This window comes from Pseudorca crassidens, chromosome 8 (assembly GCF_039906515.1).
Source record: "Pseudorca crassidens isolate mPseCra1 chromosome 8, mPseCra1.hap1, whole genome shotgun sequence".
In the NCBI taxonomy this organism is placed as follows: Eukaryota; Metazoa; Chordata; class Mammalia; order Artiodactyla; family Delphinidae; genus Pseudorca; species Pseudorca crassidens.
The window spans coordinates 8,048,589-8,071,586 of record NC_090303.1 but is presented as its reverse complement, the minus strand read 5'-3'; the positions used below and the strand labels follow the sequence as shown (position 1 = coordinate 8,071,586).

At 47.5% G+C, this 22,998-nt stretch overlaps 1 protein-coding gene across 3 annotated transcripts in view; it reads right to left on the bottom strand.

The window, feature by feature from the left end:
- Positions 1-18,930, bottom strand: part of EGFR (epidermal growth factor receptor) — a 193,076-nt gene extending 174,146 nt beyond the window's left edge. For 2 of the 3 annotated variants that reach the window (XM_067745688.1, XM_067745689.1), the window contains exon 1: positions 18,771-18,930. In XM_067745688.1, the coding sequence (XP_067601789.1) occupies positions 18,771-18,858 (88 nt within the window). In that variant the 5' untranslated portion in view covers positions 18,859-18,930. Of the gene's footprint in view, positions 1-17,777; positions 18,318-18,770 lie in introns of those variants that run through there. The other variant, XM_067745690.1, reaches the window with a different exon arrangement.
- Between the last annotated feature and the right edge of the window lie 4,068 nt (positions 18,931-22,998).

Here is a 22,998-nt window from a genome sequence, read left to right as displayed (position 1 = left end):
TGCTCCCAGGCCTGGGGTGGGGGTGGGGGGCTCATGTCAGGCAGTGCTTCCTTTGCAACCATTGTGACAGCACGACAGAGTACGGGAAAAACATGGGATGCGCAGAATGTATTTCTTAAATATCTACACACTCAAGCATTCCTAGCCTCTCTCTATAAACGAACGCCTCAGTACTAACCCCACAAATGACTGCTCCGTCTCCGACCAGCCCCGGGACAGAGGGGCTCTGCTTCACCCAAGCACATTCCTCTCCGGACAGAGCTGAAATGACTCGTGCCTCCGCGGGCCTCTGCTGTCCATTCTTAGCCCTGCACACTCCTCTCCCTGTCAACCTGAAGAGCCAGGTGTGGCCCTAAAAGTTCCTCTCCTTCCCATTACATATCCTCGGTTGTGATAACTGTCCTTCAGGCTTCCACACTACCCTGCCATCTCTACTGCCCCTCACACCTTAAAGCGTGGCGTGTACAAACAGAACTTTCGATACTTGGTTTAGTTCTGCTACCCAGCATCAGCTGAGTGTTTGATGATCAGGTCCCTAGTACAGTACGTTGAACAAGGCACCTACCTGTTCGTTCCTCTGAGCCTCATTCATTTAGAGTGAGGTTTCTCACATTTAATACCGTATGGGCCTTTTTGACAGAAAAACAATTGCTACTGGACCCCCAACTGGAGAAACACTGAAATTATAAAAATTCCATCCACACACCTCTGCTTCTGGCCACTTCTGGGTAACTGGTAGGAGATTGTCCTCCTGCTATAAACCACCAGAAAACTGAGTGAAATATTTGAGGCAACTGTTGTCAGGCAGCAGCCACTGGTCAGTGCAAGGCTGAACGACAGAAGAGAAGGGAAACGCATGGTAAATGGGTGGGTCAGTATAAAATAACAGCTTTCCTTTTCTCCTCTTAATGTCCTTATATACAAGTGACTGTTAAGATATCCCTGGAGGGTGAGGTTTACCTACACACATGCGTACCATCCGGCTGTGATTTATTGCCACAAAATGGTTCAGTCCGCACATAAGTTCAAAAGAATTTAGATGATCCTCAAAATGAATAAACAAGATTTAAAAATCTCATAAAGTCCACAGGCTCTTCCCCCAAAGGGTACATCTGTGGCCCCCAAGTCTGAGAAAGCAACTTTAGAGCAGCTTCGTAACTGCTGCCATTACTTACTAAGCTCGAGACAGGGAGCGGGTTTGCTCCCCAGCAGCCCCAGGCGGGGATGCACCGTGGGCTCAACGTTGTCACAGGGACCAGCGCACTTGCGCTGTGCTGTGATGGGTTCGCTCAGCCCTTTTCCTGCGAACGGTCATGCTGTTCACAGCCCCCTCCCTCCCTCTCGAGGAAGATTCACTGTTGAGGAAAACGCTGCAGGCAGGGTGTGTTTCCTCCAGTTTCCGGATTGTCACTTTCACACTCCTGCCTGCTCTGTCCTTTTAGTCTGACACCGGGGCTGTGGCCCCCACGGTCCCGGACTTCCCAGGGTCTCCCCGCCTGTGTGTGCTCTTTCCTAACGCCGACCCACCTGAAGCCAGGTTCTCCGTTCACAACCACCCTCCTGGCCCATCTCAGGCCCCATTTGTAAAAACCCTCCCAGGTGCCACATGCAAGGACAGCCGCGTGCACGGTGCTGGACCCAGCACTGAAATACTGCAGACAGCCTGGCGACTCCCTCCCTGCAGCCAGTCCCTGACGGCTCCTTGCCCCAGCTTCCCATCAAGTGTCAAAGTATCCATCTTAGAATCGGCATTCAGAACTGAGATAGGTCTTTTAAGGAAAGTAGTAAGTGTTTTGAGCAGGAAAAAGAAGTCAGTATCTTTCTGGCAGCTTTACCAAAGGATTGAAATCTTACCTCTTACAACTATTAAGCTTATGGTAAACAATTTTAGATGTCAACTTAGAAATGTCAAAAGAGTTCAGAGATTTTCTGAACCAATTCGGCTCTGTGAACACAGAAGCTGGGGCTTGTAATCTACCGGATCACCCTGACAACGAGATCAAAAAGGGAAATGAGGTTATTTTTTTTAATTAATTAATTTTTGGCTGCGTTGGGTCTTCGTTGCTGCGCGTGGGCTTTCTCTAGTTGTGGCGAGCGGGGGCTACTCTTTGTTGCGGTGCATGGGCTTCCCATCGCAGGGGCTTCTCTTGTTGTGGAGCACGGGTTCTAGGCGCTCAGGCTTCAGTAGTTGTGGCACATGGGCTCAGTAGTTGTGGCTTGTGGGCTCTAGAGCGCAGGCTCAGTAATTGTGGAGCACGGGCTTAGCTGCTGCGCGGCATGTGGGATCTTCCCGGACTAGGGATGGAACCCACGTCCCCTGCGTTGGCAGGCAGATTCTTAACCACTGCGCCACCAGGGAAGTCCCCGAAATGAGGCTATTCTTGCATGATTATTCAAACAAGATAAAGTGTGCCAAAGGCTCTGAGAAAGCTGTGAGGGGCTCTGAAAGAGACATCCTGATTCACAGCCACACACCAGCATCCCAGCGAACCCATTCAGGTTTCCTGCGACTGTCACTCCAGTTCTGAAGAACTCACCAACGACATGAGACCAAATTCTCACTTTCGGAAACTTGACAGAAGGAATGGGCTTCTGGACTGCAGGCTCGTTTGGGCAGAGGCTACATTTTCTGACTATGGAACCCGGCCCCCAGCAGCTTCTTGGTACACAATATATGCAGTAAACATTTAATGCATGCCTACTGAGTTGAACTGAACTGAAAAGTTGGAAATGAAACATGAATATGATTCTGCTAAATTATACCAATCCATTAAGATAAAGCGCCCCTGCTGTACTGCGAGCACAGTTGATGGCTGTGCACTGGAACAGGTGTAAGAACCAGGGCTCAGCATGCTTGGGGATCTGGGAATCTCTAGAGACTCCCACAAGAGGATCTGCGGTATGGGAATGCATTTGTTGTGTGCACTGGGAGCTGTCTTGACCATGGGATTGGTTTTCTCTTCTCCTTCCCTGTGTGGGTCTAAATATAGCTCCATGAGACCCTGACAATGGGAGGTAACAGACAGGGAAGGAAGATGTGGTTACCCTCCAATGACACTGTCCTTCTGCAAGGATTCTGCAGTTGGTGAGTACCTGTTAAAAGAGGCTTTCTCCTGGGGGGGGATTTTATATATATGTAAGAAGAAGGAATATGCCACTCTGATGCTATCCTTTTCCAACCCTATATTTAAAATAATTTGTAATTAACTTAAAGTGAAGTAACAGGAAGAGCAGTCTCCCTTTGAGTTGAAGAGATCGTTTTGCTATTTATACCAAAAGAAAGAACAGATGCAATGCCTTGACTTGGAAGTCCAATACTGTCCTTGAGATCCTGAATTTTCTAATAAAATCTTGGCTTTCCCTATAGGTTTTTTATCTTCTCTACCTAGTGACTGTGAGTCCAGTATGTTAAACTCAGTATAGTATAACGTACACGCAGAAAAGTGTACAAATCAAAAATATGCAGGTCCACGAATCCCTCACTGAGTGATTCCATCTGTGGAATCAGCATCTGAATCAAGAAACATGACACCACCAGCGATCCAGAAGACCCTCATCTAGGGCACCGATAATTAAAGAAGGCAAAATAGACCAAACAGATGAGAATAAACATGGGTTGGACATAACGGTACACACACAAAAACCCAACCGCTTATGATCTGAACACAATATAAACTTGGCAAATTAACCCCAAAACTAGAAGAGAATGTTTGGCTTGTCCAATCAATCAAGCAAGAAAGCAATCTATCTCTCTATCGCTCTCTCTGTTTCTCTGTTTGTCTGTCTGCCTGTCTACGTTCTCCCTCCATCCCTCATTCCATTTCCTTCCTCATGCCTCCATGACCTCCAAATTTAAAGACCAAAATTTTCTTACAAAAAAAATTAACTTCTAAATAGTAAGTGAAGGCTATGATTTCTATATTACCACCTTACTAGCTAATTAAAATAGTGAGCATTTAGCCTAGGTTATAGTAGATAAAGACGTCAAACTAAATATTTAAAACTCTGTTAAGATGTTCCACTGGGGGCAGTTGGGGATGGGTGGGTGCACAGGACCTCCCTCTGCCTATTTTGCAACTTCCTGTGAATCTGTAATTCTTTAAAAAGAAAAAGTTAACAACAGAAAGCTTTGCTGTTGCAGCACACCACCATTCATATTTACATAAGGTGGTCAGTGTTTTATTTTTAGTCTAAGGACTACAACAATTTCAAAAGCCTTCTGAACATCTCTATTAAGTAAAAACAAAACAAAAAATTATTGAGAAAAAAATAAGATCCAAATACTAAGTTCAGACAAATACCTACTCTAAAGTGTGTTTTTTAAAAAATTTTATTTACTTAATTTATTTATTTTTGGCTGCATTGGGTCTTCATTGCTGTGCGTGGGCTCTCTCTAGCTGCAGAGAGCAGGGGCTGCTCTTTGTTGCGGTGCGCGGGCTTCTCATTGCAGTGGCTTCTCTTGTTGCAGAGCTCAGGCTCTAGGTGCATGGGCTTCATTAGTTGTGGCTCGCGGGCTCAGTAGTTGTGGCACACGGCTCAGTAGTTGTGGCTCGCGGGGTCTAGAGCGCAGGCTCAGTAGTTGTGGCACACGGGCTTAGCTGCTCCACGGCACGTGGGATCTTCCCAGACCAGGGCTCGAACCCATGTCCCCTGCATTGGCAGGCGGATTCCTAACCACTACGCCACCAGGGAAGCCCTGAAGTGTGTTTTGAAAGTGAAGAACTTATTCTCTCAAACGTTATCTAGGGAAGGTACAGCAGTTTACTTCCTTAATCCTAACTTTCCTAACTGCACGTTTTCTTTTCTCCCATGCTTTAAAAAAAAACAACAAAAAAGAGCTAACCATAAAGCTAATTTTCTCAGAAAATAAATGTTTGTTTCCCAAAGGCTTACGTGTCAGGAGCGCTCACTGCTTCCCTGTGTGTCCTGCCTGTTTTCAAATGGCCCGCTCGCAGGCATGCCACATCTTCACGACTGTGCTGTGTGACTCCAAAGAGCTCAAGGATGGCGAGACCTAGCATGAAGGTTAGAACGCCCTTCAACCCAGTTGTAAATCAAGCGTCTCATAAATCTTCTCACTGTTTAAAGCAGCTACGCCGCTAACAATGCCTATGAGATGAATTATCGCCTTTGGACTGTTAGCTTTTCCATTTTTGGTGTTTCTTGCAGCAAAAGCAATTTATTTTTACTCACAGATTTAAAACAACTTTAAAAATAACTTTTATATGCTGCTGCTAGGAAATAGCAAGTCTCTAGCATGTTCATTCATGACCAATCTGTTATCTTGCAAATTCAAAAACAATCATAAATAAAATGATAGATAGATAGATAGATAATTGGTACATTTTCCTGGTCCCACAAGAGCACCTGCAGGTCTTAGTACAAACTTGGTAAAGAATCGGAAAGCGAAGGAAGTTCTGAGGCTGATGCCACAGATAAAGGCAGCGGCCCCCGGGCAGGATATGCTGCAGCTCAGGACCCACCACAAGTGCACTAAGCACTACCTGAAACAGCTTAATTTCAGATCAAATAATAATTGAAAGGGGGAATACAGACCCATTTTTTTCTTTCTTTAGAAACTGAACTGTGGCTGAAAGGGCCAAGGGCTCCCGGCAAGGCATCTGTCCAGGGGACCATGAAGACATAAAGGCAGGGGAAACGTGTGTGGCCATCACTGCCATGTGCGCTGCAGTGATGAAAGGAGGGTGAGCAGGCCAAACGGACGAGAAATGGGCCTTCACAGTGGCTGTAATCAAAGTGCTGATGTGAAAACAGCACAGGAACAAATCATCAGGTTGTACAATGAAATCAGCAGCATTTTGAAAACTGGCCCAGGGCCGTACAGGAGCAAACAGCAACAATGCTCTTCCGAGGGAAACTGAGGCCCTGACTGGGTCCACTGAGCCTTCCCTGCCTGGACCCCATGGCCTCCTGAGGATCCCGAGCCAGGCTGGGCATCTGGGGCAGAGACCTGCAGCTGCTGAGGACGCCGGCTCCCGGGCAGGGGCCAGGGCCACGCTGCCTGGGTGGATGAGCTCCGTAAGGGGTGTGACATTGCCCCACCCCAGGTTCCCCATTGACAACAGGGATCATAAAGGTCGTGGTGAGGGTTAGAGGTCAGAGTGCAAGTCAGCGGCACTTCACACAGCGATAACAGTGAGCTCTTCTGGAATGCACTCCATCCTCTGAACAAACCATTTGCTTTCATCCTCTGGGCAGCCCCAGGAGATAAGCACCATTACTGTGTCCATGCTACAGATGGGGAAAACAGGACTCATGGGGTTACTCAACTTGGCCAACGTGCCCAGCAACCACGGGGAGACTGACCCAGACCCCACACCTTCCTGTGAGCGTGCAGGATGCAGAGCCTCAGTCAGTAACTTTTGCCCAGAAAAAGAACCACACAGCAGATCTAGAGACTTTCTGATATATTCCTTGTTTTGTATATTTATAGTTTAGTCCCATGTACACATTTTATTTTTCCTGTTTACAAAAAATTGAACATCAAACAGATGATAGCGATAATAATAATAACGAATAATAACGAACGTTATGATTGCCTTTTCTAGCATGAAAAAGTCATCCGTCAAATGTTGGTGATGACTAGTCCTAGACTCGCTGGTCGAATGCATTCTTCAGCTTACTATAATAACGTTTAGATTGGAAAAATTACTCATAGACATGATCGTTTTGGACACAGAACCAGTGAAATTCACAAACATCCACCTAACGGAAGCCTTTGTTTTCAGGGCAGTTACTCCAAGAGCCCTCAACAATGGGCACACGTGGCCTTTTGACCTCTGGTTTGGTGAGTCCTCTTCACCCCACAAATGTAGTCAATTCTTGGCTAAGGAAGTGTCCTCTTTCCCTGTTTGAGTCAAGAAACCCCAGAACATTTTCCCCATTTAATAATGACATTTTAATAAATGACATACACATTCCACTTTACAGCACCCCAAATATAAACGGATACAGATTCTTCAGGAGAATCAATTCTATACCAACTAGTGGGCACAGAAAATTGATAAGCGACCAGAAGCATCTGCGGCAAAATGACACCAACAACACGGCGAGGACAGTCACAGGCGGCCAGAGGGCAGTGGTCGCACGTCTCTGGAGGTGGCACACACGTGCCGCCGACCTGCAAACGTCCCAGCCGCATGTGGCAGGATGCACACGACGCCCACCTGTCAGGGCCAGCCAGGACACACCAGGAGGCAGAGGCGTGTGCACGCGGAGGTCTATGCAGAAAGAAACTTCACCGATCAAACGCTGAGGAAACTCATCTGCAGACACGCTCTTCCCACCTCACCGCACGAAGCCATTTCCTCAGACAGAGACGGGCTTCATCATCCCACCCTCTCCCCATCTCTGAGAGACACTGCTGAGTTGGCATTGTGATGGCTCATTTCAAAACCACTGGGTGTTAATTTATTATCATCTGTTACTTTTAAAGCTCCTTTTAAACTCAGCCCATGCCTTTTCTGGCTCGACAGAACGCCTCGTGAACAGGACACGTGACGGTCATGAGATCAGGACTGCGTACTGTTATTACATTACGTGGTACCCAGTGGTTCTCTCTTAATTAAAAAGCAACCTTGTACATAGTGTCCAAAAGCCACCCGGCCTGTGAAACTTCAACAAACATGCACTCAGCATCCCTGCGCTCACCACCGTTGCATTGCACCGTGGTTGCCACCTCGGTCTACCTCTCCCTTGTCACCTAGATGAGAGGATGCAAGCCTAGAAGGGGAATAAAGTCCAACGTCTCCCCAAAGTGAAGTCCAAAGAAGAAAGAAAAAATGCAACAGAAGAACGCACTCCTGAGAACTGTCCCCACCGTGGCATCAAACACCCCATCCTCATTGGCTCCTAGGATGGTTTAGACCTTGAATTTTCGACTGCTTCTTTCCCTGGCTATAGTTTGAATGTTTCGTTTCTGCAACTGGGCAACATTATGACTATTTAGTCGCCGTTGCTCAACCTAAAAAGCTAGCTTTTCTAGCCAAGACTTTAAGGACAATCCCTATGTCACGAGGGAACATGGACTCAGGTACCCACCCAAGTCCTCCATCAACCTGGGGCTTTCTCACTTAATGCCCTCCCCCAGCCAGGGACACCATTAAATTTGCATTTAAACAAGAGAAAGTCTCTGGAGGCTGAAAGTGAAGTGAAAATCTGAGCAACTCATCTGACTCTTTACGTTGTCCCATTTCATCAAATTGCTTAACTGTCTGTTCTGCCTTGGCTGGGAAGACTTTGCTGATTGAAAGTGAAATGGCATAGCTTTTGCCCAAGTAACTTTTGCAAGACTTAGAGGCTCAGTTACTAGAGTGGCCCTGAAATCAATATATTAGCTGCCTGTTCACTGTAAGGGTCTATGCCATCTCAGGCTGCAAAAATCACGTTCTCAGTGACAGCCCCTACACCTGAGTACACAGGCTGCACTGCAGATCAGTTAGTCAGCCTACAGGGACCTCCCTGGTGGTCCAGTGAGTAAGAATCCGCGCTCCCAATGCAGGGGGCCTGGGTTCGATCCCTGGACAGGGAACTAGATCCCACACGCATGCCGCAACTAAAAAGTCTGCATGCCGCAACTAAACATGCTGCAACTAAGACCCGGCACAGCCTAAATAAATATTAAAAAGTAAAAAAAAAAGTATTCAGCTTACATACAGAATTTTCCCTATTTCACTTGATAATTATGAAATATAAACATGCTCTTGGGGAATTTCTGCTGGAGTACTAAAAGTTTCCACTATGTTAGGAATAAACAATAACTGAAAAAGGCTCTTTCCTTTGTAATGGAGGAGAATGAACACTGTATCTGGAAATTCTTTGAGGAAAGGTGTCTCTCCATCAATGAGGGGCCCACCCACCGTCATGTTCCTTGTTCCATCCATTTAACCGACAAAGCTCCTCAAAGCGGGGCAGCTTCATTTTTGTAATACATTCTCCTTAAGTCCACACTTCCAAGGATGATACTTGCCAGAATGGCTTTGTCTAAAGGGTATGACGTAGACGTGAGCATCCCTGGAGAGCACACTGTTTGTTAAGTGTGTCTCTTTTCATCATAGCTGTTTACACACCCTAATGAACTGAAGTATGTGCTTCATTTAAATCACAGAATACGATTCTTTGCACAACTGTGTAAGTAAATTAGCACACTTTGCCACACGCATTGTGAACTGACCCAACTGCTACATCAAGGTGCTTTCTCCCCTGATTTTTTCTTCAAGTATTTACAGGTCTGGCAAATTTACATAAGCTTACGACTCTTTAAAATAAAGTTATACTTTTAATTTCTAAAGTAAATGTCTTCAAGGCTCATAAGTTCAATGCCTGTATCTTATGCAACAGGCTATTACAACACATATATAAGACAAAACTCTCCAAAAATACTTCACAACAAGAGGAAAAGTGGGAAAGGAACAATACAGAGCAGGAATTGTGAGGGGCATTAAAGACAAGTAATAGATGTATAACAGAAATGTTGAGGAATGCTCTATGTTAGTTTTTTGATTCACAAGCAGGACTAAAAATGATAGGAAGCGTCAACAGCGAAGAACCAGGGACGTCTCAGAGGAGGGGTAAGGAGAGTGTGTGGGACATCTGACACGGGTGACAGTGTGTCACCCGTGTCAGATGTGTCACCTGTGTCAGATGTGTCACCCGTGTCAGATGTGTCACAGGTGTCACCCATGTCAGATGTGTCACCTGTGTCAGATGCGTCACCCGTGTCACCCGTATCAGATGTGTCACCCATGTCAGATGCGTCACCTGTGTCAGATGTGTCACAGGTGTCAGATGCATCACCCATGTCACATGCATCACCCGTGTCAGATGCGTCACCCGTGTCACCCGTATCAGATGTGTCACCTGTGTCAGATGTGTCACACATGTCGGGAGACAGCGTGTTTTGTGAAGCAGGAAAAGCTCTCGGCACCTAAGTGTTGACTAGCCCAGTAACCACGGGCAAACTGCAGAACCCCTGTGAGCCTGGGTCCCGCACCTTCAAATGTGGATAATTATCTTCATCCCGTTGGGTTGTTGGGAGCCTGGGAAAGATGGATATCAAGGCATTTTGTAAACTGTGAAGTGATGTATAAATGCAAGGTGTTATTATTATTATGACATCAATGTTTTGGCATCTAAATTATAGGGACAATACGTTTATTATCGACATCTTTAAATATATATCTTGCATGCATTTAGATTTGCTTTTAATTTCATGGACAGTTCCAGCTGGCAGGAGGCTCAGAACCATCTGGTTTAGTTGTTTTTTGGAAGTTGAAAGTAGGAAGGTAGATTCTAATCTCTTTTCTCTTCCTATTGTAACTAACAACAGATTACTGGGGGGAAAATACATTAAGCTACATACTAAGGAAAACTTTAGCAACACCACTTTTAAGGAATGATACAAGAATATGCTTATTTGTACAAAAAAATCATAAATACTGAATGTCTTTGATACTTTCTAACTTAAAAAAAATTACATAGTGTATTATTGCAGTCACTCCTCAAAGTTTTTCACTGCAATCTTTTGTCGAAGTTTTCTTTCTCTGCAAACGCTTATTCATAACAACTTCCAAAAAGAGGGAAAGAGAGAAAGGGAGGAGGAAAGGAAGGACGCAAACAGGGCAAGGGAGGGAGGACAGATTAAGGTAATACATTATTCTCACTCATAAATATGTTCCATGCATAAAGTCTATTAAAGTATCAGGAAATGGAAAGAGAAAGAAATCAGGAAGTAACAGTAAGGAAAGGTTTCTGATTCTCTATTAACTCTGTAGCAAATCAAAGCCAAGAAAAAGTTCTGAAATGCATTGTATTTAAAAATCAATACCTTAAATACCAACAGGTGATACAATAATGCTTCGACTAGACCACCACCTTTTGCTTTTCTGTCATTCATCTGGACTTAATCAAAAGTAGTGGGGTGTTTTTTTCTTTTCTTGTGAAAAGAGGCGATAATTTTTTAACTTTCTAATATTATGTTAAAGTATACTTTAGTTAAAAAAAAAAGAAAGGATCTTACAAGTTAGTACTGGAAGAAACTTAAAATGGTTTATCTTGTTCAGCACAATTTTAGCCATCTACTCTAGCTTATGATGCATACGAATGAACTAAGAGAGACTGCGTAAATGCAGAAAGGGTATGGCCATAAAATCTCCCTACAGACTTCAGGTATTCCACATGTGCTGGTAAATAAGTAAAACCAGGTTTCTGATATAAAAAAAATTTTTTTGCAAAACTTTCTGAAATCCCATTTACAATTATAAGAGATTTCTGGGAACACTTGCCTGTCCTTAAGGACTTGCACAGATTCAATAAATGATCTGTTTTTATTCCAGACACTAAAGTAGAGATGAATTTATGACTGAGGGCAAAGAAACTAAAGCATGCAGTTTTTCACATACATTCAGTTTGTCAAACTGAGAGACTATATGCAATGCATCAGTTTTCTCCAAAACCTAGAGTAAAAGAAAGGAACTTCAGCAAGTGGTCATAATGATAGCATGTGCAAAGGACTACAACTGCTAAGGCCATCATGACATCATCTACCATGTGCAGGCCTGCACGTCCATAGCAGTAAAACCTTCAGGTATCACATTTCTGCGATCAAAATAAAATCCTTCAGAAATGCTCTTACAACAACTGCTAAGTAAACAGTGGTCTAGAACCACTTCCATATTTCCTTCCACTTAAAGGCAGGCATGAGTGCACAAGGGAGCATTTCGCAGTCATTAATCCCCTGTTCCAAATCTGCCTGGTTATTTCCAAATGAGCTCTGCAAATAAACAGGTAGACCTGTGCAATTTTCAGCAGTGAATCAGGAAATAGATGTCTTCTAATTCGTAAGTGATAGTGGCTCGATTAATTTGAGAGATTTTCTGAGTTCAATGTGATGCAACATGTGTTTATTGTGTCTAGAATTATGCAGACTTTTGTTGCCATTTTCTCCTTGCTTTCTGTAGTAGGAGTTAAATAAAGGATCGGACGAAGTCATTTTTCTTATTCACGACAAGTTTTAGGGACAAATCTTGCTATTGGGGAGAATGTTAAAACTATGAACTATAATCCAGATTCTAGTTCAATCCTTCATATCTGGTTAATTTTTAAGAAGATGACCAGATGACCATTTTATTTTTTAAATATAAAATGTGTCAGCTCTCGGGCACTTTACTTTTGACATTGTAAGTTTCCTTATGCTCATTCAGAAAAGGAAGCAGGAAATGCTAAAGCCTTCACCTGTGCATTTATGAAGTGGCCAGCCATGGCGGGCCTGCTGCAGGACTACCAGTCACAGTATCATCTCTCTCTTTTCCCTTCGCATGGAGACCAGACAAAAACCTCATTCTCTGAGCTCCAGCTAAATGTCCTCTTGCTGAGACACTGCCGCTGTCCCAGAGATAGACGCAGCCCCTTTTCTGGGCTCCCACCGAAACCCCCATCACGTCTATCATGAGACGTTGCGCTACACGTGCCCCTCCCCCAGCTCAGCCCTGCAAACTGTGTATCCAGTAAGGCCGAGCACAGTTCCTGCGTTCCTCGAGTGTGTACCCAGAACCCAGCTCGAGGCCTGCGGGCAGCATGTTAGCAGTTCTCGAACCCTGGCCCCAACCCCCAGTACCTTATTCAGAGGTCCGGGCTGGGGATTCAGGAATGTGCATTTCTCTTAAGTTCAAGGCGCTACTACCGCTGTCTTGGGACATACTCTGAGAGCCACTGTAGTAGACTTCTCATGTATCAATTCATGAAAAAAATGCAACTCAGAGACTCATTTATTAACGAAATATAAACCAGCCCCTCACTCCTGAGGAAGCTGATGTAATGAGTAAAAACATGGGAATCCGAGAACAAAGACAAAATTTCTTCTCTGCTGCAAGCTATACACACCACTTACTCCACTCATCACAACCCCCTAGGGAGTTTTCAGAAGCATGTGCCGGTGTTCCATCCTCCAGAAATTTTGACTGGCCTGGCCTAGGGCGCAGCAAGGCACCCTCTTTTTCAGAAGCTCCTTGGTGATTCTAAGGAACGTTCAAAGTGGAAAGGCTGCTGTTTTTTTTAAAAAAGGAGTCACCTCCTGGTCTTTTTGGTTCAGTCACTAACGTACAAAACCAAGTAATCTGATGCTGTCCTAAATAAGACACGCGGATCCCCATCTGAGGATGTGCAGTGCTACACAAATACAATTCCCACCGTACTTCGATGCACGATATATTATTCATCAGTTGCTGATAACCGCCCCGGTCAGGCTGCTCACCATGGCAGCCTAGTCCGAAAAGCAGCTGGTGATCTACAACCTGGCCAGGCTCAGTATGGACGGTGACAGTGAGCATAAAGCAGGCTGGGGCGAGCTGTCCTACAGCCAAAGACAATGCCTGCAATTGAAACGTCTAATAAAACAACAATCCAAGGCCACACGGCTCCCTTGGGCTCCAGACCCGTATGCTCTACTGCCTCCTGGACTTTTCCCACCTGAGCATTGCAAATCCCACCAATCAACTCCATCCCGCCTGGAGCGTTTGCAGCTTCCGTGAACGGATTTATATCTGTCCAGGCTTCCGGGTCAGAAGCCTGTGTGGCATCCTGGGATTCTCCATTTCTTACACTCGTTACACACAGTTATCCATCAGTTCTACCTCCAGATCTGCCCGAGTCTCTTGTTCTGCAACCTCACTGGTCCTGCGACATCATTTCACCTGCAGGAGTCACCCATCTCCCTAGTGCTACCGTTGCCCCTATAATCCATCCCCCACAATCCTGCTAGACTCATCTTTCCGAAACACCAAACACGTCACACCAGTTCCTAGCTTCGAACTCCACGGTGCCCCTCCCTTCACACATAGCTCCCCGCGCACTGGAGGCTCGGCAGCTCTCCCTTCCCCTCCCATCACGCTGAATCACCAGGGCTCTTCAGGACTCTGCCACTCTTGGCACTTCTCTCGGAATGCCCTTCACATCATACATCATAGTCTCTGGGGAAATACCCATAGCTCTTTGCAGGCTCAAATGAGTAATCCCTTCCATTTGGGGCTATACCTGGCCCCCTCTCCAGGTAGAATTCAAAGCAAGGACTAAATGCCAGAAGACTTCTTTATCCTGCATGGAATTCTATCATCGCTTCTGTGACATCTTCACACTTGGTATCGATAGATCTCTCTTCCCATACTTGACTTCTAGACACTTAAAGGCAAGTATCCAGTCAGATTCATTCCTAGAGTTCAAAATGGGGATGGAGCAGCACAAACTGCCACCATGGCTCGAACGTAAAGAACAAAAAGCAAATAAAAGCCAAGGCTGTAATACACAGCAATACTCATCCTTTTAGTCGAAGGAAAAACAACAGTGGTTAACTTATGTAATAATAATTAAATAAACGCAATTAAATGAACTAAATCAAGGCCATGTTTGCTGGCCCCCTAGTAACAGGTGCAATTGTGGCTATAACAAGAACTGTGTACAAGGCATTCTCACCTAACCCTGAGTCCACTCAATTGCAATTTGAGACTCTCGATAATGACAAGTTCCAGATAGAGCCAGAAAAGATACTTGGACTCTGGGTTTTTCCATGAGAACCCACCAAAATGGGATATAATGTGGGGCAGAGAAGGAAACTCTACCCCACACTCAAGCTTTCACAGACGGCTTTCTTAAGCAAAAGCTGCTGAAATTTGGTAGGAGTAAAGTTTACTTTAAGCATATGCAACTCACAGATGCTCAGTCAGCAGGGTCAGACATTTGATCTTATACTTCGGCGTCTTCGGAGATTAAAATGTCAAATCCAGTTCTTAGCTTCTAATGAGGCTAAGAAAACAAGCCACCACTGCTCGCCGGCCCCAGCTACCCCTCCTGCCCCAGCTGGCTCAGGGAACTTTCTAGACAACTGAATCGAGTGTTTCTATCTAAACCTGTTGCAAGGAAGCTGGACCTGATGACTCTGAAAATGTGAAAATTTCCGTCAAACCGGTTATTTGGCGTAAGTCTCAAAGCCTGGATCCTTGCCCGAATTCAAGCTCACCTGCTTACGCCCATGGGCTGGATGGCAGACTATCCTTAGATGCTGTGCAAAGAGACAACTGTTGGAATTTTCTCAGAAAAGACAAGCTTTTAGAAGGGAGATGAGAAAGAAGGTATGGGCAGAAGCTCTGATGCAAACAGGAATGACCTACGAGAATAAGCTAAAATGTAAGTTCTGTTCCATGTGTGTGGATGGTTCAGAAATAAGCCAGTAATAATTAACTGAGACCAAAAATGTTTCTTATCATAATTTTGAATGTCCACAAGTGACAGAAGAAAACAAAAATGGGACTTGTTCAGCAGAAATCTGAGGGGCATAATATAATTTTTAAATTGTGTCCACAAGGAAACAACACATGGGTGAGCCATGTTCTAGAACTTGGACCTTTTCTCAAAACATACCTCTGTTGGTAAAACCATAAGCCCGTTTCTACTATACTAAGTCCAAATGAAAACACAAACACACACACAAGCACAACTTTCACAGCAAGCCACAGGGCGAGTGCCAGCCGATTTCTTAGGTGTCCTTCAACAAGCCGTGTGTCCGCAACACTCTGATCCTGCCCCCGTATCAGGGCTTGGGGCACCGGCATGGGGCTATCTTCTCTTAAACACAATGATCATCAATTTAATGTTAGAGCTGGCTTGCCACTCCTGTCAAGAAAGTTTCAGACACTAGCTGCTGGTCCTGGAGCTTTGATCAACGGAAAAACAAAGAGTATTTTCTTTTCAAACAGGGCAGAATTCTTCCTCATTACTGACACTACCTCTAAAAACACTTTAAAACATGTTAGTGCCATCCCATGGACCAAGTCTAATTACACAGCACAATGGATTCTGGCAACCGCCTTCTTCCAACTTCAGAATAAGTTTCTGAAAATCTATGGACTATAAAACTAAACATATGAAGCCTGAAATGGCAGTCCAAAGCCGATGGGAGCTATCAGCCTGTTACTGCTAGCTACCCGGGTGTGGACAGATGACAGACACACAGACACTGGTCTCCTTTTCAGATCTGAAAAGCAATCTACTAATACTTAATTAGTGGCCCAAAGAACCACTCTGGAAGCAACAACAGAAACCATTAAGATTACCCCTGCCCAGGAGTCTCGGGAGTCCCTGGCACATTCTGTGCACTCCATAAATATTTGTTGAATTGAGCAATGAGGGCTCAAGGACCTGGAGCTGGCAAGGGACATGTCCACCTTCACACAGAGTGGGAATAAGGACACAGGCTCCTGGCCTCCAGGCCAGTACTGAGTGGCAGTCCTCTGGTCTCCTTAGAGGAAGGAGGGTTCACTCTGGATACAATTTGGAATCCCTGAGTTTGTCCTCTTCAATACAGCCCAGACCTACTGAACCAAGGATGTCCTCAGAGGAGGGGCCAGGCAGGCTGGCTTGGCTGGGAATACCACCCAGGATCACTTCCGGAGTAGCGCCTTCACCTTTCCGTTTTGCAAGAGCAAGGGGCTTGCTCAACATCCGTCCAGCAATCTCCACGGTCACTGCTTACTTGGTGATCGAGCTCCTCCACAAAAGGTGTCTCCTGAGGATGGGCAGCAGGAATCCAGACCACGCGCCAGGTGGGTTCCCCATCCCCGGTCCTCTTCCTCCCCTGCCAGCTTCCTACATCACACACACCAACAGGGCTCCCCCGAAACCAGAACTCACACAGGACAGCACAGGCAGGGGCTGGGGGAAGCCCTGAGTTTGAATCCTGCCTCTTGCTGGCTGTGGGAAAGTCGCTTCTCTGTACCTCAGTTTCCCCATATATAATGAGAGGACCCACCTCGTGTGGTCGATGTAAGGATTAAGAGGACACTTAAAACGGTGTCTGACAGGACCAAGTGCAGGAAGAACAAAAGACACCATATCTTAGAACCAAACAAATCTCTCTAAAATGAGTAAATTTTCTAGAACAGAACTGACCAAATTTGATTGATATGGGTCTTTCACACTTTTTGTTAATAATCTGCCCCTTACACTTTGGTCTTTTTATGTTACTTTAACCCAATGACATTTGCCCACCTACTCTCACTATTCTATCCAGGAGGATTCTGTTTTCAACAAACACGGGAGTAACAGGCAAATTAAGTGGTATTTATATATTTCTTAGAAACAAATCGCCAAGCACTAACAGTAGCGTTCAAAGGGCTAACGGCAAGGAGCTGGGAACATTTCTGGAGTGAGAAAAACCATGCTTTGGAGGCACTCCAAGAGTTTCACTTAAAATAAGGATGGGGTCCCCTTGCCACCTGCCTAGAAGAACCCTATTGTCAACTGATTCAGGCGCAGGACCACAGCCTCCCGGGTTCACAGCATGGAGTAGGGGAGCCCGTCAGTGAAAAGACTAATCCCTTATTACTGAAATCACCCCCACGTCCTCGTTCCCATATTTTTGCAAGACTGTTAAAACTCCAGATGTTCCAAAAGAGCTTTGTAAATGGGCAGGTAATCTCTCCAGAGACTCCACCTCCATTGCCAGTGATTGCCAAACCCAGCTGTCCAACAAAAGCACCGGAGGAGCTTTTTAAAATACAGATGCCAGATCTCACTCCAGCCCAGAGAAATGAGAAAGTCTGCGGGTGGGAGCCACACATCATTTGTTGTGTTTTGTTTTAAAGTCCAAGTGATTCTAATTTGCAACCAAGTTTGGGAACCACTGCTTTATGCCTTAGCGCTCCCACAGCAAAGGCGCTCAGCCCCAAACCCAACTCCCTGTGCCAATGACATCAACAGCAAGTACAGACCTGACTCTCGGAACCCGGGCTGCTCGATCTTGAAATTGTGCAATTAAACCTTCTGAGGCATGTTTCTCGCGTCAAGCGACTTTATGGTCGGTAGTCACGAAGCCAGACTCGCTCATGTTGGGTCTGGGCAGGGCACACATGAACCATGGACATCAATCCTTTTTTTTTTTTTTTTTTTTTAGTTAAGTTTAATATTTTGGTTGGCCTAATGTCAAGTTCTTCAAAAAGCTAGAAGACACATCCCAAAGAGAAAAATCTCTGGATTTTGAGGAGGAAATCTTGCTGTGAGTCCTGTTTTGAAACCGCGGGGCCCCGGCCAGGAAGGGTTCCGCCCCTGGGGCGTTCGCACCAGGACCCGGCTGTCGCGCCGAGGCCGGTCCCACCGCTCTGTCCACTCCACCGCGCAGCGCGGACACGCGGCCCAAAGGCTGCAGGTGGGGGCGAGTCTCGGGAGTCCCGGGAAGCCACCACTCACGAGAGCCCACCGTCTGGGAGGGCGCGGACGGCCGGGGGCAGCTCGCGGCGGCAGGGGGGCCGCGGACGGGCCGTGCCGAAGGGAGGGGCGGCCCTCCCAACCGCGCAGCACAGGTGGCTGGTGTCCGGGACGAGCTCTCAGGGTCAAGGGTGCGCCGGGAGGAGGGCTCGCTGGGTCGGAGAGCCGGCCCGGGGGCGGGGCGCGGGTGCGGAGGGCCGCTCCCGTTCCGGAGGTCCGAGGGGGCGGGATGGACCCCGCGCCTCTGCTCGGCCCCCGGGCCCGGGCTGACTGCTGACGCACGTGCCGGGACGCACCCGCCCCGCACCAAGCGCTCGCCGGGGCTTCCACCCGGCGGAGGACAGGAGAGCGGACGGGAAAGCCACGCTCCGGGCTCCTCGGCCCGCCGCGCCTCGCGCCCGAGGTGCCCCGCCGCCCAGAACCGAGGCGCGCGTTCCTCGGCGGCCCGGCAGAAGCGCGGCCGCCCAGGACGGGAAGGACGGCGGCGCGGGCAGCCTTACCTTTCTTCTCCTCCAGCGCCGGACTCGCCTGGAAGTGCGCGGCCAGCAGCGTCAGGAGCACGGCGCGGCCCGCTTCGGAGCGTCGCATCGCGCCGGGCTCCGCACTCGGTCGGGACGCAGCGGCGGCCGTGCAGGGGGCGCGGGACTCGGCGGCGCGGGGCGGACGGGGCTAGCGCGGGGCCGCGGGCGTGCGCACCGAGCCGGGGCGGAGGCTGCGCGCTGCGCCGGCCGCCAGGATGTCTAGCTCTCTGGGGCGGGGGCGGGGGCGCTGGGAGGCCGAGCCGAAGGAGGAGGGACCGGGAGGAGGGGCGGACGGCGCGCCTAGCGGAGGAGGAACCGGCGGGAGGAGCGTCGGCCGGCAGGACAGGGGGAGGCGGACAGCGGCGGCCCCGGGAGCCGGGTGCCCGGGGAGGGGGCGTGCGGAGCCGAGCGAGGCCTCGGGAGTTCATTGCCGAGCCGGGCGTTCCTCGCGCTGTCCCTCGGGACGCGTCCCCGCGGACTTGCCTGCTGTCTCGTTGACCCAGCCTACTGCGAGCCACTTTTATGCCAGGGTTCCCGTTTCCCTTCTTCCTCCCTTCAACTTGCCGAGCAAACTTGTTCTAGCTCCGGGCAAACTGGCCGAGCCTTAGGCCAAGGCCGGATGATGGTACTTAGGGGGAAACCACCGATTTATTCTGGCCCCCAACTCCTCTGAGCACCCCGGCATCCCAGTGGGGGGTCAGCGGCGGCCTGGCCTCCAAGAAGGCAGTTAGCCGCGCCCGCGTGGATGCGGTGGGTGCCTGGCCTCTTGAGATGCGCTCTCAAGTCCGAGGGTCCTTCGGATCCCGTCAGGCACCCTCGAAGTCATCTGGAATAAAGGCACCCAACTCCTGACACAGAGACTAGCCTTGGAAAAATGTGTGTTGAACGAGTGCGTGGGCACCGAAGGAGCCCGCAGCATTTCATGTGCCAGGAGTACCTGAAAAGCAAATGCATGCAGTAAATCACTTCAAAAAGTCAAGCGCTGAGAATCAAGGCTCAGCACAAACACTAGCTAGGTGCCCCTCTGCCCAGAGACAACCACGCTGTAACTCAGGCAGGAGAAAAGCCAGGGAGACCACTAAGGACTCGGCTAGAAGAAATTTGGCTTTCTCAGGCTGCAGGAACTTTTTTTTTTTTTTTTTTTGCCGTACGCGGGCCTCTCACTGCTGTGGCCTCTCCCATCGCGGAGCACAGGCTCCGGACGCGCAGGCTCAGCGGCCATGGCTCACGGGCCCAGCCGCTCCGCGGCATGTGGGATCCTCCCGGACCGGGGCACGAACCCGTGTCCCCTGCATCGGCAGGCGGACTCTCAACCAGTGCGCCACCAGGGAAGCCCCTGCAGGAACTTTTTAAGCTAAATTCCTTCAGCAAAGCCCGCAGGACAGATGTCTTCCGCCTGTCTACAGCCAGATTCCCTCTCCTCACCAGGTCCACTGTGACATTCAGGCGGTTCAGCTCTGGTCTCCCTGCTGTTTAAGCAGGAATCACAAACCTACAGTAAGTGGAGTTAAAGCAGGACCTTTCCTACGGTGAGAGGAGCAGAACTTTTCATCTTTCCTTCCCAGGCAGCAAGTCCATGGAACCTGAGACTTCTGTTAAGTTTGGAGTCATCTGTGTTTGTTTCTTTGTTTTAATGAATCAGGACGACCACTGAGCCTGCTGAACTCATCCAGCCCCTGGATGAAGAGGGTTGTGTACGTTCTGCAGTCTGTGGCTTCGGTCCACTCCACACGCTCCAAACGAGGACTTAAAGTGGTTTGTAAAGAAACAACCTCAGGAAAGGACAACCTGCTAGAGAAGGACACCGAGGCACACAGCAGTGGGGGCACAGAATGCAGCCAAGGGTGCGTCTCGTAGCAGATCTGCTCACAGAAATTCTGTGCGTTTACTCCACAAGGGCCACAGACTGGGCCCTAAGCCATTGTCAAGGAAACATTTGTGTGGTAGCACGTGTATACTCTCCATTAAAACACCAAGCTATTCAAGCTACATCAAATATTTAAGACTGCACAGGTATTTCTCCCATGACTCTCCCTAAAGGAGAGAGCAACAACCTTCATAGTGCATCCTTCCGTACGACCTGATGGCATCTCAAGAAGCAGAGCTTTGTGAGAACAATTACTTGAAGAGGCAGGGTGCCACTTCAGGCACGCGAACCCATACGGGGTTGGTCCCAGTGACTGGAGAGGAATGGGGAGGCTCAGCAGCCTCCTGGGACATGTATGTGAAGGTTCAGTTTCTCCTCTGAGCTTGTGATGTGAGGGGTGACATTCAGGATGACTTTATGCTCTTTGACAGGTACGTGGAGTGGAGTGTACTCATGAATGTGTTACTTGTTAAAAAAAAACCTGTGTGGCTGAGCTAACAGAAAGGACATCCTCTTGAGAGAACGGAGCTTTGCCCAGACTGGGCCCTGTAGACAAGATGCTTGGGTACCCAGCCTCTGCAAAAAGTGACCCCACGTCACATCCTGAGCCATATCCCGAGCAAAAGCTGCCCCTACCACCACCACAGGCATAGCAGGAGCAGCCTTGACTCCACTGTATTAAGTACTGATCAGAAATTAGCTTATCTGACCACCAATGAGCTAGGTTACGCTTTTGTCTGCCTTTTATAGCAAGATGATGCTGTGGCTGGGAAAAGTTAAGTAAATAACTTGCCCAAAATCCCAAAGCATCCTTGCTAGTCATGAGGCCAGCCTTGAACTCAAACCCTGGCCACGTCCTTCGTCACTCTCATACTGCCACTCTTCCAGATCTGAGACACACGGAGACTTGAGGCCCCCAAATTCTATTTCAGAATATCTTGGAAACTTTTTAGAGGAGGTACAACCAAAATTTCTACTTGGCCCCCAAATTCCTACATAAAGCATCTGTGCACACCAAGTATGCACTGAGACTGTAGTACATCCCGTATTAAATCTTCTGTGGTCCACCCGTTTTCATAACACAGGCTGTTCATTACTTTGCTAGCCGCAAATCGGAAATTTTTTTCCCTCCTCTAATGAGCAGTTCTCCTCTTTGAAGAAGTTTCTGAGTATTTTAAATAAGACTTTAATCCTTTCTGGAAGGAATATGGCAGTGAATCCCCTGAAACCACACACCCTGTGGAAGGGGAGGAGAAGCCGGGGTTATTTGGCAGGGTGACAGTGGGAGGGCTTCAAATATTTTAAGTTCCATTTTAGGCAAAAGGCATTTGACCACCTGTTTTCTCTGGCCTTTGAGGTCAAAGCAGGAATTGAAGAGGAAGAAACACCAGAGTGGCAGATTTCAGAATTTTTTTTAATGTCTTTTGTAAACTACTGGAGTTATCTAAAAGTGGGATGAGCTGCCTCCAAGTGGAAAGTGTTTCTCCATCCATAGAGAGGTTTGTATGCAGAAAGAGTGCGAAGGGAAGCTGTGAATTAAGGGCTGAACCAGATCCCTTCCAATCCTAAAATTCTCTAAGGACATGCATGTCTAAAACAGGTTCCCATTTCAATGTACACGCACTCAACAGCTCTTCTAAAGATATATTTAAAGAAGACACAAGAATTGTCACTGGGGGGAAGAGCTAGGTAGCTGGGGGTCAGGAATTAGAAGGAGACTTGTCTTTCAAATGTCTGTCCTTTTACACACTTACAATTTTACGCTGTGAGCAGGCATTACCTGCTTCTGAGACGTAGGAGTCAGTGGCCTCAGAAAGCCTGTCGAGGTTCCTGGGCGGTGCTGGTGGCAGGCTTTCCAGGTTTCCTCTCTCTTTGAGTCGAGTTATTTGCGTTTGACTCTGAGTTGAGACCTATCTCTGGCAGAATAGAAAACAGCAGCTTCTTTTTCAGGGATCGTACGCTGACACCAAAGTGCTGAGGCCTTCGTTTGTCATTAGTATTCTTAGTAGTAGTATATGTTATTAGTATTCTTCCTTATCTCTAGGGTTGAGGGTTACGTAATGCTCAAAAAGCAGGATCGCGTTTTGAATGCCAGTTTCTGGCGTTGTTGAGATGTTTGTTAATTACTTTGCACAGGGATCCTGTAGGAGGTTTCTGGACTCTGTACAATGCCTTGCCTATGTTAAGGGTTTAAAACTGACACTAAATATTTTGTCCAAGGTGTCACCACTTGTCTCAGGGAATAGTTATAACTAGAAACACTAGCCTGGAGGTTTCAGCTGGTGGCCGGCAGACCAAGTTCAGGATACAGATGTGGTTTTGTGGGGCTTATTTAATATT